Raw genomic sequence first — 16,490 nt, 5'->3', positions numbered from 1 at the left:
AGGTACTTATATGTTGGTTGTCCATGTATGTGTATGTATGTGCTCTCACTGTCCACATGTGTGGGGGTTCAGATGTCCGTGCGTGATGGAGATGCATGTGTGAGTGAGTGTGTATTAGACAAACGTGCATGGATGGAGATAGCAGTATTTGTCCCTATTAGGCATTGGGGTGAGCCTGTATGTGCGTACATGTGTCGTGCATGTATGTACTCTTAATGTAAACCATGGGGTGCCAAGTGTCATCTGTCTGTTTTATGGGTGAATGTGTGTGTGTGTGTCCTAACTTATACTATGTGTATGTGGGTGCGTAATACGTGCGTGTGTGTGTGTGTGTGTGTGTGTGTGTGTGTGTGTGTGTGTGTGTGTGTGTGTGTGTGTGTGTGTGTGTGTGTGTGTGTGTGTGTGTGTGTGTGTGTTTAAGGAGTTAATGGTCATCAATCTCTCAAGGAATGTGTGTGTGTGTGTGTGTGTGTGTGTGTTTAGAGGAGTCTGTGTGTGGGTGTGTGTGTGGGTGTGTGTGTGTGTGTGAGTGTGTGTATATGTTTGAGAGATATGGGTGTAAGTGCGTGTATTGTGTGTGTGTGTGTGTGTGTGTGTGTGTGTGTGTGTGTGTGTGTGTGTGTGTGTGTGTGTGTGTGTGTGTGTGTGTGCGTGCGTGCGTGCGTGCGTGCGTGCGTGCGTGCGTGTGTGAGGGGCCTTGTGTGTATGTGTATGTGTATGTGTGTGTGTCTGTGTGCATGTTGTATGTGTGTCCTCAGATACGACAGGGTGCAGAGGGAAAGACAGAATTCACAGAAACAATACAGTCTAATACTAGAAAGAAATTTCCTACGAAAATTTAACTGTGCCTGCGTTGGCTGGGGGTTTTGTCGCCGTGGTAATGCGAAACGGTGAAAAAAGTAATGCGGTAGGTGGGCCGGTCGTCCCGCACGTTTTGATGTATACATTGGCGGGGCTGTGTGAACCGTGTGGGAGGAGTAGCATTTTGATCCCTTCGGGCGGCCAAAAAAGTAAAGAAAAAAACAGCAAAATAATGTTTCAGAAATTAAGAAAAAATAAACCGAAAGTCAAAAAAGAAAAATCAAAAAATAGAAAAATTGAAGGTAAAAATGAGCATCTAAAACAACATTTGAAAAAAATGTAATAATTTTAAAAAATATATAAACAATTACTTAAATGGGTTTGAGTGCTTGTTTCACCCACTTCTGAAGGTCTGACGCAGAAAGTGCCCATTATACTATTGTTTGCAGTCCCCCATTTAGGGGGGGCAGGCAAAGTTTCGGAGCAGTTCGGGAAATTTTCAGAAACCGGAAGTGAATAAATGGTTTGAGTGCTTGTTTCGCCCACTTCTGAAGGTCTGACGCAAAAAGTGCCAATTATACAATTGTTCGCAGTCCCTCATTTAGGGGGGGTAGGCGAAGTTTGGGAGCATTTTGGGCAATTTTCAGAAACCGGAAGTGAATAAATCCACTTCCGGATGTGACGCTTTAGTTCGCAGATCCCTATTTAGGGGGGGTAGGTGAAGTTTCGGAGCATTTTGGGCACTTTTCAAAACCGGAAGTGAAATATCCACTTCCTGTTGTGACGGATGTGTTGGCAGACCCCAATTTAGGGGGGGTAGGCGAAGTTTCAGATCATTTTGGGCACTTTTCAAACCGGAAGTGAAGAGGTCCAAGTCCGGGTTGGACCATCGAGTTGCATACCCTTCAAAACGTGTTTTGGTGTAAAAAAAAAAAAATCGAAAAAAAAAAAGTTCGGGAAAAAAAATGTCGAAAAAAAAAAAATGTCGAAAAAAAAAAAATCAAAAAAAATAAAGTTTGTAAAAAAATAAAGTCCATGACAAAGTTTGGGGGCGGTACCATGCTGCAAACAGAAGTTATGGCCATTTAAAGCCCGGCCAATAGGAAGGCAGAGGGGGCGGAGCTTCAACACACGAAGCTCATTGGTGGTTACAGCTGCCACATGGATTATAGCAGGAGCCCTAGAGTCTCTGGGTGGTTTCCCCCCCTCCCCGTAACCGTTAACATGGGAGTGAATGGGGGAGTGAGGATGATGATGGTTAACATGGGTGTGAATGGAGGATGATGATGAAGAGTAAGTCAAGTCAGAATGAGTCTGAATTTGGGACTGAAAGGGGGCGCGGCTACATGTTTTTGCTAATAACGTGGGCGTGGTAACGCGAAACGGCAAAAAAAGTAATGCGGTAAGTGGGACGGTCGTCCCGCACGTTTTGATATATACATTGCGACTAACGAGTAAACCGTGTGGGAGGAGAAGCGTTTTGCGCGGTACGTGCGGCCAAAAGGGGCGGAGTTTAGCTGTTTTTTGCTAATAACGTCGGCATGGTAACGCGTGACGGAAAATCGTTTCCGAGCACACTACTCCGGGCCAAGCCGCACGTTTTGATGTATATATTGCGGCGGTAGTGTAAACCGTGCGGCTGTTACGGACGACCGAATTTTGTGGCTTGAAACTTGTATTAATAAATCCGGCGGATCTCAATAAGTGTGCCTCTGCCATTAACATGGCAGGCACACTTAATAACATTCTAAACTTCCTCACCTCATCTCAGAAGAACTAGTCTGTCTTTCGAAGATCATGGGTGGATCCATGGACTTGTCACTCTTCATGGACACACAGCTGGGAAAGGGACAGTCTGAGCTCTCCTTCTGGATCCTGAAAACCATGCAGCTGCATGTTAACATATCTGGTCTCAATACAGTGCAATCTACAAAGCCCATCAACATACAGTATTTTGTTGTGCTCGCTACCAGCAGGCTAAAGGCCTCAATTCCTGAATATCTTTCAAATTGGACAATGACAAATGACAATCTCTCTTTCAGCTAAGCGGTACTTGGCCTTGAAGACAAAAATAAAATCATCAACAATAATGAACTTCTATTATTATTAATATTGTAATTATTCATCGTTTAAATCACATCAGCCATCTAGTTTGTACAATTTTTTTTCTCACCATGAGGAGCGTGGATAAGGGACATCTTTAAGGTTATGAGGGTGATCCATGGACCAGTCACTTTTCATGGACTCACAGCTAGGTGTCGCCCTGTAAACCACACAGAAGTCAAATGCAACACAGAGGTCAAATTCAATACTTTTATGGCACCGCCCGTACCATCAAGTACCAAAAATGCCTTGTCATTCAATACAACATTTTGATACCTCAGTATCAGTGAGCCAATAAGCATGCAGCATGCCGAACAACATCACAGTGTTTGCACATACAGTTTGCACTTCATAGGTAAACAAATAAATAAGTGTCCATTTTATCAAGCTTGACGCCAATAGTGAGTGATGCAATATAAAGTATGCTAAAAAGACCAGCACTGAGTTTGATTTTACACTTGAACGTGCTTGGAATAAGCTGCTCCATGTTTGACTGCTTTGATCAAAGGACGGAGTTACAATGACGGTGATTTTAGCAGGTAACTGATGGCAACTTATTACATTACATTACATTACAGTCATTTAGCAGACGCTTTTATCCAAAGCGACTTACAATAAGTGCATTCAACATAGGTAGGGAACGAAACTACTAATCACCAGAGGTCTTAAGAGCATTTCCTGTAAAAGCAAGCAACCAAGAGTATACCTAGCGCTAAGGTAAAAGTGCAATATATCAGCTATCTACTTTCATAAACACATGAGATAAAATAGCCAAATCAAATGAGCACGAGCTAATAGATCCAATACAACAATACATCAATAGTTCCTACAACTAGTTAACAACTTATGTCCTTTTAAGCTTTAGTATTAGAAGTTGGTATTAGACTAAGAACATATGTGTGTCCTAAATACTGTTGTTTCATTGTTGCTCATATATACACCCAAAGAAAATACATTACTACCCTACGAAATCATTAAACTGGAAGGGAATTATAGTTCTGTTAGAATGATATTCTTAGAATTAGATTTTTTGTGATAAATATGTTTATATGCATGTAGCCTACTTGTCCACTGTCTGACATTAACGTTAGAAAACTGCTTGCATAGTGGAACTATGTGTGCTATCTCTCAGTTCCCGGCCGATGCATTGAGACAGTAGATGCTCAGACTGTTATCTGTAGGGAGGATGTGCTGCATTCCATAGGTGCGAGGCACTCGGTCCGTGGGATCCAAGGTCGTCATTCAAACCCCTAAATCAGCCAGGGGGGGGCCACTTGCCCACCCTGAAGAAGAAACCCTGGTGGACCAACAGCGACTTCTTCTGATAACTTTTAGTATAACATGTATAGGATATTATAAAAAGGCTCCAGGGAGAGGTAGCGGGGCTCAGACCTGAATGAACTGACCTCGAAGTAACTTGTTGCACCTAAGGCCAGTTAATGGGGAGCCCAGAGATCTCTGTTAAGTAAATTTCTATATTCAATCTATATTCAGTCTCCTAACATAACATAATTAGTCTAACAGTGTTTCATACAGAACACCTTTTCCAACAGATTGCTAAATTGCAAATTGCAAATTGCAAAGATTCAAACGCAGAGCAGAATCTGTTCTTGAGAGATTAGTTTATTTGTAACTGGGTGGATTCGAGAAGACCGTACTCAGTGCTGATCGGTAGAGAAAAGCATAAAGGGCTGCGATGATTGGCTGATATGGGATCAGATTACTGCAGCACAATATACGGGGTAAAGCTGTCAGTTCAGTGACTTGGAGAGTGGCACAGAGCGCATCAATATCTCCTATGGAATCAAAGTGTGCACTGTGGCGTGTGCAATCATGGATTCCTTCTTCATCAAGGTGAAAACATGCAATTTAATGTCATTGCATTGTCTAGTCCAGAGAATTGTCACTTTACTCTAATGCAGATGATTTGAAACCAGGAAAAGACAACTCTTATGCCATATCACAATTTTACACCATCAAAAATCAAGTCTCATATCAATAGATATACACTGATATTGCCCTCATTGTGACCAACCTGCCATTCTTGACGTGAGGGTTAACAGAATCCATGCCTTCCTATGGTGGTTACAATGTCTCGGTCTGCAGGCTTGTGCGCGCACACACACACACACACACACACACACACACACACACACACACACACACACACACACACACACACACACACACACACACACACACACACACACACACACACACACACACACGGTTAACCAGGCTAATCATTCTTTATTAATTATTTTAAGTTGCCTTTCTAGACCTTTCTGTCAACTAAATCTTCTCAATATTATAGTAGCCTATAGGCATAAATCCAACTAGTGGGGTATGTGTGTGCTCCAACTATGCGCAGACTCGACAATAATGGCATTATAAGACTGATAGTTCTGGTGCTTGATTCTGACGGGGTCAAAGCCACATTCTAATATATCTCTGCTGTCGGATAGAAACCAGCTATGTCCAAAATATAAACTTTTCAGGAAATGGAAAAAAAATGATTGCTGAGATCCTACAGGCCACCTGGTGTCTGCTGATTGGTCGTGAAGAATATAACGATGACATACCGGCTCCGGGCTATGGGACTGTGACTGCAAATCCCATAGTCCGGCGATACAAGATGTGGTAAAATGCTAATAAACAGCTTAAATTTGCAGAAAACGAATGCAGATGGACAGACTGTATGCATTCTGCTGATGTATTGTGATCATTGTGAAATTAATTGTAATTAATTTTCATCATGGCTCTGCTTTTAAAACAGTAGAATGTTGGGGTTCTAGTCAAAAGGTTTCAGAAATTAATTAACAAAATCGGTGTTTAAATAGAATATCAATGTTCTGCCCATGTTAGCATGGATTGTCTAGGCTACTACTTATCTGAAATAAATTCTACTGCGTCACTTTTTCACGCGCGCTTGGGTGCTCTAGTCAGTTCATGACACACTACCATATACTGTAAATTCTAAGCAAAGAAGTTGCACTTACTTCTATTGATGCATTCACATGATAGAAGTCTCATAGGGTAAGACAGCAGGCAGAATATGTAAGACAAAAAAGAGAAAAAAAAGTCAATCGTTTAGTTGAGGAAGTCAGACGAAGTTGTTGCTGCTTGACTCACTTCCAACAGAATGAATGAGTGGCAGACCACACCTCCACAGTGGGTGCCTGGCACTGCCTACTGGATGTGGTTGCATCACACCTCCTCATTTGGTGAGCTCAAGCCAATAGCATGTGTGAATGCTATATTCTCTTAAAGGGGCAGGTCATTTTATGTCACACAGACAGAGGAAGTCCTGGTCTTGGTTTTCTATATTGTCTTTTAGCCCCGGCCGTCTGTAACCCTGTGTGTGTGTGTGTGTGTGTGTGTGTGTGTGTGTGTGTGTGTGTGTGTGTGTGTGTGTGTGTGTACTATATCAAAAGTAAAAGTACTAAAATGTTTGAAAAATGTTTGAAAATAGCAGATCTACAAGCTCACAACGCGCCGCGATGGGACGCGTTGTGAGCTTGTAGATCGGCTATATCCAAATAGCCTATATATAAAACAGGGCTAAAGTGGTTAATGTATGTTTTAGAATATAAAAATGTATATCTGCAAAGTAACTAGCAACTAAAGTTTTCAAATAATTGTAATTGAGTAAAAGTACAATATTTGCCTCTGAGTAGAAGTAAAAGTATTTAAAAAAAGTATAGAAAATTGGAAATACTCAAGTAAAGAAAAAAATACCTCAATATTGTACTTAAGTTCAGTACTTGAGTAAATGTACGTAGTTACTTTACAACTCAGCTCCAAACACACTAGCTATCCTGTTTTTAACAGGACTACATGTAGCAGTGGTGGCTTGGAGCCTCTGCCTCATAGATATAAAAACCTAGATACAGTACCTCATTGGCCTCTGCAGTTCATTGGAGCAACTGGTATAGCAATACCCTTGTATTGCTTCCGCCCTCACAGAAGGGGGCGTTCAGTAGGCCTCTGATTGGCCTACCGAACGTCCCCTTCTGTTAACGCATGCGACTGAGGGCGGAAGCTGGTGCGCGCCTGAGATAGAGACGCCTCAGAGCCGGAGCAGGCGTCTACCTTTATATGCCTATGCTCTGCCTGATGACCAAGAGCCTATACAGTATCTCCCCTGGTCAAGCGGGAATATGCGTGTGAAATTTCATGGAAATTGCAAGCTGCGTGCATACTTTGAGGCTTTTTAATCAAAACGGACCAATCCTGCAAACTTTGGAAGCCAACCTTAGGCAATGAGGATGGAATATGGGAAATCGGACAGATCTGTGTTGATCACATGACTATAGTGATACTGTGTACCAATTTGCATGACGTTTGGATAAAATCTGTCGGAGTAATATAAAAGGAGTGTGTATGCAAAGTTTCGGAGCGACCGGCTCAACGGTGCCGGAGATTAGCTGGTAACACACGGACGGACACGCGGACGGACGGACAAACAGGGGGCAAAACATACTGTACTCTCTCGCCATGCCTTTCGTTCTGGCGGAGACAACAAAACTGGGCAATAACAGTACAATAACATTGGCTCACATGAAGCATGTGAAAGTCAACGTTAAGTTATGACACTGGTTGTGCTGAAACTTGGCCTAATATATTCGGTCAATTTCAGCACATGGACCATTGGAGTTTTCCTTACTTACTTATTTATTATTATTATTACTTACTTAAGGATAAGGAATCCTCCATCTGTCAGAACCAAATTTTCTCCTCAGTGGGTCGAACAATCGATCTGAACTTTCACACACATATTGACCATTGGCACATGAAGAGAGTGATGAAGCCCATTTTTCACTTACCCACATTTAAGCTGTTTATTTGTGTTTTTGTGAACCCTATCTGTAAGCAGCAGAGTTTGCAGAGTTACGGTTATGGTCCCCGCAGGCTATACACGAATCCACGGAGCGCTGCCCTGCGCGCAGCCATTGCTACGGTGTCAACGCTCCGGGGACGCGAGACTGCAGCAATGGCCGCCTACAGGCAGCTACAGGCAGCGCGTCTGTGGATTCGTGTATAGGATAGCACTCCTACCATGGAGGCAGAAGTTAGGTGGGACAGGGGGATTGGCCCTCCCACTTCCATAGGGACCGGGGATGATCCCCTCCTTTTGAGAAGAAGAAAATAATTGATCTACAAGCTCACATCGTTGTGAGCTTGTAGATCTGCTCATTTCTATGCTGCTTAGCAGGCCATATATAACAAAAAAATACAACAATTTTAGTTTCTAAAACATTTCAAACATCATTTATTCCTTTATAAGGAATACCAGCACTCACGTTAATCCTTTTAAGATTTCTTGTTTATTTAATTAAATTATAAGCCCCAGCTTTGTATACAAAGAATAAAGGCACAGTTTAAATATACACAGTATAAAAAATAGAGGCATAAACCCTTATTTGCATCTTTAAAAAACACATACCAACTCATTACACTGACAGGGGTGTATCAAGTTCTCACTCTATTAATGCACTGTATTCTTCTGATTTAAAAAGGCCACATTTAATTTATAAAAAACACACGCAAACTGTGAACTACTCGTCTCTTTTTCAAACATAATTTATGTAAATCTGGATTCGGGTCAGGTCGGTCATGTTCAGGGGCGTAACTAGCGTGACGCAGGCGACGCAGTTGCGTTGGGGCGTGGTAAGATAAAATAATACTGTATACATAGATGGAAAGGCTGTTGACAAAATATTGGCGGAGCCCGTGGCTGCTGCTAGCACCTGCGGGCCCCAGAGGGTAATAACGTGGAGGAAGTCAGAAGAGGTGAGGACCTAGGCTATACCTGGCTACTTCTATTTCCAGTAGTACGATTTCAAAATAAAACATGTGTTGAACGATCACATTACAAATATCCAATAGTATATAGATAAAACAAAAATTCATTTGTTCATTCTCAACCCATTTATTTTCAGTGCTGTGCAATATGCACATTGAACAACACAAGACAATTTACAAAACCGCTGCACACTTGTGTTGTGGTAAACATGAATCAAAAGGTTTAAAAAAAATGTACTAATAAATACTTACAAGTATTATAAAATGTGTTGTTTTTTGTTTTGGGAGAGACTAATCCCATGGGGATATTTTTAGTTTTGGGAAAGACTAATCCCATGGGGATATTTTTTAGTTTTGGGAGAGACTAATCCCATGGAGAATGGCTGACTGCTGACACGGAACACAAATGGTTGAATTTGGTCATAGATGCACAGCATCTGTTGCACACTTGGAAGTTGTAAGCATAAACCAACAAACTAATCAAAGCTGCTTTACTATTTACAAACTTTACAAATTACAAAAAAGCACATTCGGGCATTTGGCCCCATCCTACCTGAAACCACCTCCATAACCAGTGTTGGGGGTAACAGTGTTAAAATGAACGGCGTTACTGTAACAGAATACTTTTTGGGGTAACGGAGTAACCTAACGCGTTAGTTTAGCAATTATTGTACTTCGCGCAGCCTGCAGTCTCCCTGCACTGCAAACACTGTGTGCGGCATTTCAGCATAAAGTTTAAATATAAAAACTTTGAAATTAAACAAATATGTTTAGCTCAGCATCAGCTATATAACTTCAGTTAACTTGGCATATGCTTACATGTTTTACAAGATGATCGGATCATCTGTGATAGCACGTTTTTAAAACATCGGATTTTCATGTTGCGGTCGCTCTGCTGTCTCGTTAAACCCAGCTGGGTGAATATCCAACACTTCACCACGGTAAACGCTACGTTCATGTTCCCTGCATTAACGTAAACTACAAGCAAGTTACATGTCCATGTAATGTTACAGGGTGAGGCTTTACAGGCTTATTTGGTTTCCAAAATGTGTAGTGTTGTATACTCCGTCGCGCCTTATCGTTTATGCCGCCCAAAAAAACAGATCTGTAAGCTGTCGACACGCCATGGCGCGGTGCGTTGATAGCTTGTATGTCTGTTCTTCTCACGCACAGACGTTACGTGTCGTAGCAAATGTATCTGGGGTTGAGAGGCTATGACGTAAACTTACACTAGCCTACTAGATTATAGCTGGCAGTTGTCACAATATTATGATTATAATGAGTATTATAATTTGGAACAAAGGGAGTCTACCGGTGCGCCTCACCCTAACGGCCAGTCCGCTGCGTCACAGGGGCAGGGACAACAGATGAGTATTATAATTAATGTAATTATTAATTATTATTATTATTATTACTAAATTAATACTGAGGGTGTCACTATGTAAGGATAAATGTAACAAATGTTGGAAAATCGCTTTTAAATGTCGGTAAAGTACAAAAGTAATCCAAAAGTATTCTAACAATTACTTTTCTCAGTGGGTAATCCTGTAACGTAACAGATTATTTTTCAATGGCAGTAATCCTGTAAGCTAACAAGTTACTTTAAAAAGTAACGTCACCTAACACTGTCCATAACCCCATCCCCCCATACCACAATGAGGGCAGGCTGGAGCATGCGTGTGGGTATTAGCGCACAGGCTGTCGGTGTGTGTTGGTCAGGTGATAGGATGCCGTCCTGTGGCCCCTGATGGCTTTTTGGATCATCTCATCCTTTTCAACAGCTATCTTCTTCCTCCTCTTCTTCCTCGTCTTCTTCCTCCTCTTAGATGCACTCTCCTGATGCTCTTCAGACTCACTATCCAGCATCAGTTCCTTTTAAGAATGATCACAAGTGTATTTAGTTGTGCATTTGATCTAAACTTAACAGACATTGTTATGATTCATTTAAAAAAGATAGACTAACTCTACTTCATATCCATATCCATATGTACATATTGTTTCAATGCAAAAAAACAAAAGCTATTTCACAACAGACATTATGTCCAAGTAGCCACATATCTGTACAAACTTTGCTCTCACCTTTTTGAACTGGACCTGTGGCAGAGTGGGACAGGCTGGACTACATGCTGTCTGCTGATGAACCTGCAGCATCCAGTTCAATGCTACGTTAACAGAGAGCTCAGGACGGACTGGATAACTCTTTTCACACTGGAGGCACACGTAGTCTCCTGTAGGGCCTGGCTGGGACCAGTAGGTATTGATGCAGTGATGGCAGTAATTGTGTCCACAGGGGATGGAGACAGGGTCCCTCAGGAGGGAAGAACACACAGGGCATCTGACATGGTCTGAAGTCAGGACACTGGTGCTCAACTCACTGGGGAGAGGAGGGTGGAGAGAGATAGACAGACAGTGTTAGAAAGAACAAGAGATGGGGGCAGAGGGAAAAAGACAGAAACATTACAGTCTACTTTAAAGGGGCTACACCATGAATTTCATTTTTTTTTAGTTTTTTAGTATTTTTTGGGCTCCCCAGTGTCTCTTGTACCCCAAAAAATATTTTTTTTTAACATTCAGTCATTCATGCTCATTTCATGGATTTCCTGAATGGGCGTGTCTGAACAGGCCATTTCAGAATGGCTGTGCAAGTGATGTCACTTGCACTGCTTTTGCATTGACGATGGCCAGACAGAATTGCTCAGTAGCTCCCCCCTGCCCAATAGGACGTTTTAGTATTGCAGCTGAAAAAGCTTGGAATGACAGACAGTCAGATTGTGAGAAAAAATATCTGGATGTTTTTTAGGCTTACAACCTGTTTAAAACGTATTAGGGGGCAATATTTATATATAATATATTTTTTTTAAATTCATGGTGTAGCCCCTTTAACGTTCTAAAGTCTTCTTGATGACAGAGCTTCCTCACCTCATTGTAGGAGACCTAGTCTGTCTTTTGAAGTTGAAGAGTCGATCTATTGACTCGTCACTCTTCATGGACAGACAGCTGGGAGAGGGACGGTCTGAGCCCTGCTTCTGGAGCCTGAAAACCACGTAGCTGGACGTTAGTCTCTCAAGACAGACCGTTTTTGACTCACACAATGTTCAAATGCTTCCGTCAAACAGTCTGTGCAACGAAAGTGCTGAAAATGATACGGGATTTACACAGATGCGCCCAAATATGGCATTCAGGAGGTGTAGTTCCAGACCCTATGTACAGTAGCATTCAGAGATTGTGGAATGTCTGGTCTCAGTACAGTGCAGGGCAAAGACAGTTGAATCTTTAAAATTGCTCAACACAGATTTGAATGAGATTGTGTTATCTCCCTGGCACGGCTACAGGCATGCAAGGGCTTCAACATTGCAATCACTTGTGAATGTGTGTGTGTGTGTGTGTGTGTGTGTGTGTGTGTGTGTGTGTGTGTGTGTGTGTGTGTGTGTGTGTGTGTGTGTGTGTTATTCTCACAAGCTACGAAGTCAATCAACATCATACAGTATTTTTTGTGCACGCTGCCAGCAAGGCAAAGGCCTCAATTACCTTTTTTTGTTTAGATTATTATCAATTTTGTATCAATATATTATTCATTAAATCAGCCGTCTAGATGTTCTCACCATGATGAGTCTGGATGAGGGACATCTTTAAAGTTGCAAGGGATATCCATGGACCAGTCACTTTTCACAGACACACAGCTAGGTGCAGGAGACACTCTCTGAACACTGAAACAAAGCAGAACTTTATATTGGCAACCAATACATGAAAAATAATAATCATTTATATTATCATGTGATTAACAATATGAGTATAATGTATATAGCTTGAGGAACCGACAAAATATGTGCACTGGCTGTACTATAACTAACCTAACCATGTAAGCACTGGGTTACATAAAAACGTGTTACCAGAATTTAGCATCATTTTCCATAAGAAAAGCCCACCAGATGCACCTCCTGGCCAGAAGATGGCACTATTGTCACCATAAACAAGCCACGCCAATGTACTTACAAAGATAAAATACCTGTGGACTTTTGCCAAGTTTGATATATTGTCACTTTATTTGGGTCCTTTCATTGTTTATATTGGTCATGAAATGTTTTATTATTGATGCCTCACTGACGCCTTTACATTTTTTGGAAGAATTGAAAAATATACATATTTGTGTATTGTTTATGGAACACAAAATATTAAAAAGATCCCTTGAATTTGTACATTTTAAGTATTTGAAAAACTTAAGGTAGCTGCGCCCCAGCAATGCCTGTCTTTAATGATTTTTTTTGTTTCGCCCAGCCATGTGTATCTGACCACTCCGCAGCTCCGCTTTCAGTTTCAACAGTGTGGCAGTCACAGAGTTCAATTAACACTGAGGATTTTTTTACTGTGTTCGACCTTCTCGTGTGTGGGCAACTCAGAGGATGTACAGTATAGACAGGTTTCTTGTTTACAAACATTACTGGGTGTGTGCGCATTCAGGGTGCAAAACCACTTTAAAAGAAACACGCACAGCTCAGATTAATTAACTGTTTGATTAGAGTCAGCTAGAGCCATGAGCTGCAGTGTGTGATAGTGATCACTTTACTTGTGTCTAAAGTGTCTAAAACAAACTAGATAAGATAAGACCTTTATTGTTAGAAGGCATTCCAGATAATGTAAAGAGTTCTGTGTTCATCCCTAGATGTGCAGAAACCTGTTTATTAATTGCATGCATGCACAATGTATTCAACAGCCACCTATGTGAATGGCAACGACGTGCAGCAGAGCACGTAAGTTACATTTCTTTGACATACATAAGACTTTCAGAGTTCTCCAGTTTGATGCCTTCCGCTGGGTAAAATCCTGTCTAGGGCACCAAATTCCTCAGGGCCAGCACTGGCCGTCCGGCCTGGTGGAAATTGAACCTAATTGATCCTTTGACTCAAGTGGACTTTGCGGATAGCTACACACTTTCAATTGTGCCAAAAAATGAGAAATGGGCTGATCTAATGTAAAGCATGGGTTCTTTTTTATTTTATTTCATTAGATTTATTTGAAATGCAATAAACCACCGCCCACTCTTGTTTGGCTCTTCAGACATTGCAATTCTGCATGAACATGATGTTCGTCTGATGCGCTTTGGTGATGTGGATCTATGACCAACAGCAGTGAGGTTTCTGTCACTGACTGACTGTAATATACAGTGTACAGTACAGTACAGGCCAGGGTGTGAGCGTGCTTTGAGCTACAGTCTGATTATATTGTAGTCTATTAATGTAGCTACTATATGTGTACAGTCATCCTACGCGTGAAACTCAATAATTTATTCTGTGCGTAATACCAGGCTGCAAGCGCCAATCGCTCATTTTGCAGCAACACCAAAAGTGCGCGAGTGACATCTCCTCATCTGTCTGCAGTGGTGTAAAGCACATGTACTCAAATACTGTACTTAAGTACAATTTTTAGATATTTTCACTTAACCAGAGCATTTCCAATTGTCAGTACTTTTACTTCTACTCCACTACATCTCAGAGGCAAATACTTTTACTTTTACTCCACTACAATTATTTGACAGCTTTAGTTACTACAGTAGTTACTTTGTAGATTTTGATTATCATTACAAAACATACATTAACCACTTCATTCCTATTAAACTTTGGCTATTTGAAAATAGCCGATCTACAAGCTCACAACGCCTAGTGATGCGACGCAACGTGTTGTGAGCTTGTAGGTCTTCTATTTTCAAAATCATTTCAAAAGATGTTTTATACATTTTATACATATGAATATGATACCTTGTGAATATGACATTCTGCATAATGAGTAGCCTGTACTTTAAGTATATTTTGATGCCAATATTTTTGTACTTACTCAAGTAAATTTTGATTACCCGGACTTTTACTTGTAACAGAGTATTTCTACAGTGCAGTATTGATACTTTCTCTCTGTCATATTATTAATTATTACGTTATTTCGCCATAAATGAGCGTGCCTTTGTTCCATAGACTATAAGTGTTGCCCTCTCTCTCTATTTATTATTATAATGATGACCATGAGCGGTCCGGTGTTTATGTATATTATTTATTATTATAATGACCATGTGCGAATGAGCGGTGACGTCATCGTTTCTCAAAATCTCCGGATTACATGTCTACACAGGTCCACTGAATCGGATGTTTTGGAAAACCTTCACTTATTTATCAGTTTACAAAAATATCCGTTTTAGCGGCCAAAAACACAGTTTGCATGTGGCTGAAAGGCCCAAACGCACAAATAAATGTGCGTTTTGAAAAATATCCATGCACGTGTAGCTTAGACCTAAGATTGCGGTGGCATTTGAAAGCACGCCGGAAGCATGCCTCCACAGACCTGCTACTATGAAATGGCGCGCAGTGCTGCGCAGTGTGTGCATGTCTAAAATAATCCTTTAATGTTTAAAAAATCCTTATGTGTGTGAGGGATGAAAAAGTATTTATTTTTTACTATAGCAGGTAAAAAGAGATACAAGGCCTTGTAGTCATTTGGTTCAACGCATTTCCTGTTGTCCCGGACAGATGTCATAATGTTTTAAAATAAATTATGCTTTTAAAACATTAGAGTGTTGGGGTTCTGAAGTCAAAACGTTTCAGAAATTAAAATCGGTAGATAAATAGAACATCAATGTTATGACCATTTTAGCACATGCATCATCTACTATACAGTATATCCTCAATACATTCTACTGCATCACGTTTTCAGAAGGGAGCAGTGTCTTTTGGGAGAGTTTGGGTTTACAAGTCAGGTCACGAGACACTGCCATAAAAGCTCAAAGCAAAAAAGTTGCACTAGAATAGCACTTACTATTGTCGTATTTCCAAAAGTTTAGTTGAAGAGGAAGAAGACGATCTTTGTTTGGCTCAACTGCAACAAGGAAGAACACACATAGTGGGTGGTGCCTGAGCCTTAAAGGGATATTTCACTTGTTTGAAAACGTCTACTCAGGTTTTTGTGAGCATGATATTCATTTTTACACGCCTTCCCTTCCTATACAAACCCACTGTAACTTCATACTCCTTCATACTCCCATTGTACCTTCATACTCCATGTTAGATTAATTGAAAACACACGTCCTTAGTTCTGGTGACTGATATTGCCCTTCTAATGTATTAGGGAGCCATGTTCTTTCAACAACGCTTTTCATTTATTTTTTTATAATTCTAAATGAAAAAACAAATTGAAAAAATATGGTTGTGTGGACACAAACCCTAAGACTTCACAGTATTCCCGTTTTGGTGCACGATTTCCCCTAGTGCCCACACTTTCGAAGTCTGGTGCCCACATTTCCCTAGTTCCCATTCTTCCGAGGCCTGCTGCCCACTCTATTTTGGTGACCACATTTCCCTAGTGCGCACTCTTCTCCCCCCAAAAGGCCCACAATTCTGGGTGCCCACATCTCCCTAGTGCCCAGTCTTGGGAGGTGCCCAGAATGTTTTGGTGTCCACCTTTCCTGTTACCATGTAGAATACCCTATATAAACATTAAATAATACAGATGAATGGCTCTTACAATTGCATTTGATTCATACTTTTTTTGCGTTATGCCTGCAGTGTCTAAGCAGTTGTAAGCATCCTGCAGACCTTTCACCGAGTCTACACACTGTACATGTTCCGCATCATGGTCTTGGATTAAATTATCCTTGAGTACACATCCACACAATAACAGTACAGACCATACTGTAGTACTGAAAATGTAAAATCTACCCGAAGGACACCAAACCAAAATATCCACACTTTTTTTTTACTTCTAACCAGAAGTGAGATGACAACTTGTCTGACTCTTTAAGA

General features: G+C 41.0%; 2 protein-coding genes across 8 annotated transcripts in view; both read right to left on the bottom strand.

The window, feature by feature from the left end:
• Positions 1-6,064, bottom strand: part of LOC311058250 (uncharacterized protein) — a 47,642-nt gene extending 41,578 nt beyond the window's left edge. For 4 of the 7 annotated variants that reach the window (XM_084075628.1, XM_084075630.1, XM_084075624.1 and 1 more), the window contains exons 1-4: positions 5,904-6,064; positions 4,940-5,011; positions 2,975-3,064; positions 2,563-2,676 (exon numbers count right to left, since the gene is read on the bottom strand). In XM_084075628.1, coding sequence (XP_083931754.1) covers positions 2,563-2,676; positions 2,975-3,064; positions 4,940-4,974 — 239 coding nt within the window. In that variant the 5' untranslated portion in view covers positions 4,975-5,011; positions 5,904-6,064. Of the gene's footprint in view, positions 1-2,562; positions 2,692-2,974; positions 3,065-4,939; positions 5,012-5,903 lie in introns of all 7 variants that reach the window. The other 3 variants (XM_084075625.1, XM_084075626.1, XM_084075629.1) reach the window with 3 other exon arrangements.
• A 2,264-nt stretch (positions 6,065-8,328) lies between these two features.
• LOC311058254 (nuclear factor 7, ovary-like) lies at positions 8,329-15,603 on the bottom strand. The gene is made up of 5 exons (XM_084075636.1): positions 15,508-15,603; positions 12,312-12,416; positions 11,629-11,742; positions 10,789-11,083; positions 8,329-10,581 (listed from the first exon to the last, which is right to left on the bottom strand). The coding sequence occupies exons 2-5, from the start codon at positions 12,359-12,361 to the stop codon at positions 10,396-10,398; spliced, it is 645 nt and encodes a 214-aa protein (XP_083931762.1). The 5' UTR covers positions 12,362-12,416; positions 15,508-15,603; the 3' UTR covers positions 8,329-10,395.
• Between the last annotated feature and the right edge of the window lie 887 nt (positions 15,604-16,490).

This window comes from Gymnoscopelus microlampas (genome assembly GCF_963454915.1).
Source record: "Gymnoscopelus microlampas genome assembly, chromosome: 13".
NCBI classification, from domain to species: Eukaryota; Metazoa; Chordata; class Actinopteri; order Myctophiformes; family Myctophidae; genus Gymnoscopelus; species Gymnoscopelus microlampas.
The sequence above is the reverse complement of the archived record's forward strand: the minus strand, read 5'-3'. Positions and strand labels throughout refer to the sequence as shown.

What these genes read in the sequence shown, in the direction of transcription:
- LOC311058254 (XM_084075636.1), bottom strand. Translation starts at nt 12,361, where the DNA reads ATGGATATCCCTTGCAACTTTAAAGATGTCCCTCATCCAGACTCATCA. An exon ending in CCTCATCCAGACTCATCATG is followed by an intron (nt 11,743 to 12,311) that starts GTGAGAACATCT and finishes CGTGGTTTTCAG; the next exon opens with GCTCCAGAAGCAGGGCTCAG. An exon ending in CACAGGTCCAGTTCAAAAAG is followed by an intron (nt 10,582 to 10,788) that starts GTGAGAGCAAAG and finishes CATTCTTAAAAG; the next exon opens with GAACTGATGCTGGATAGTGA.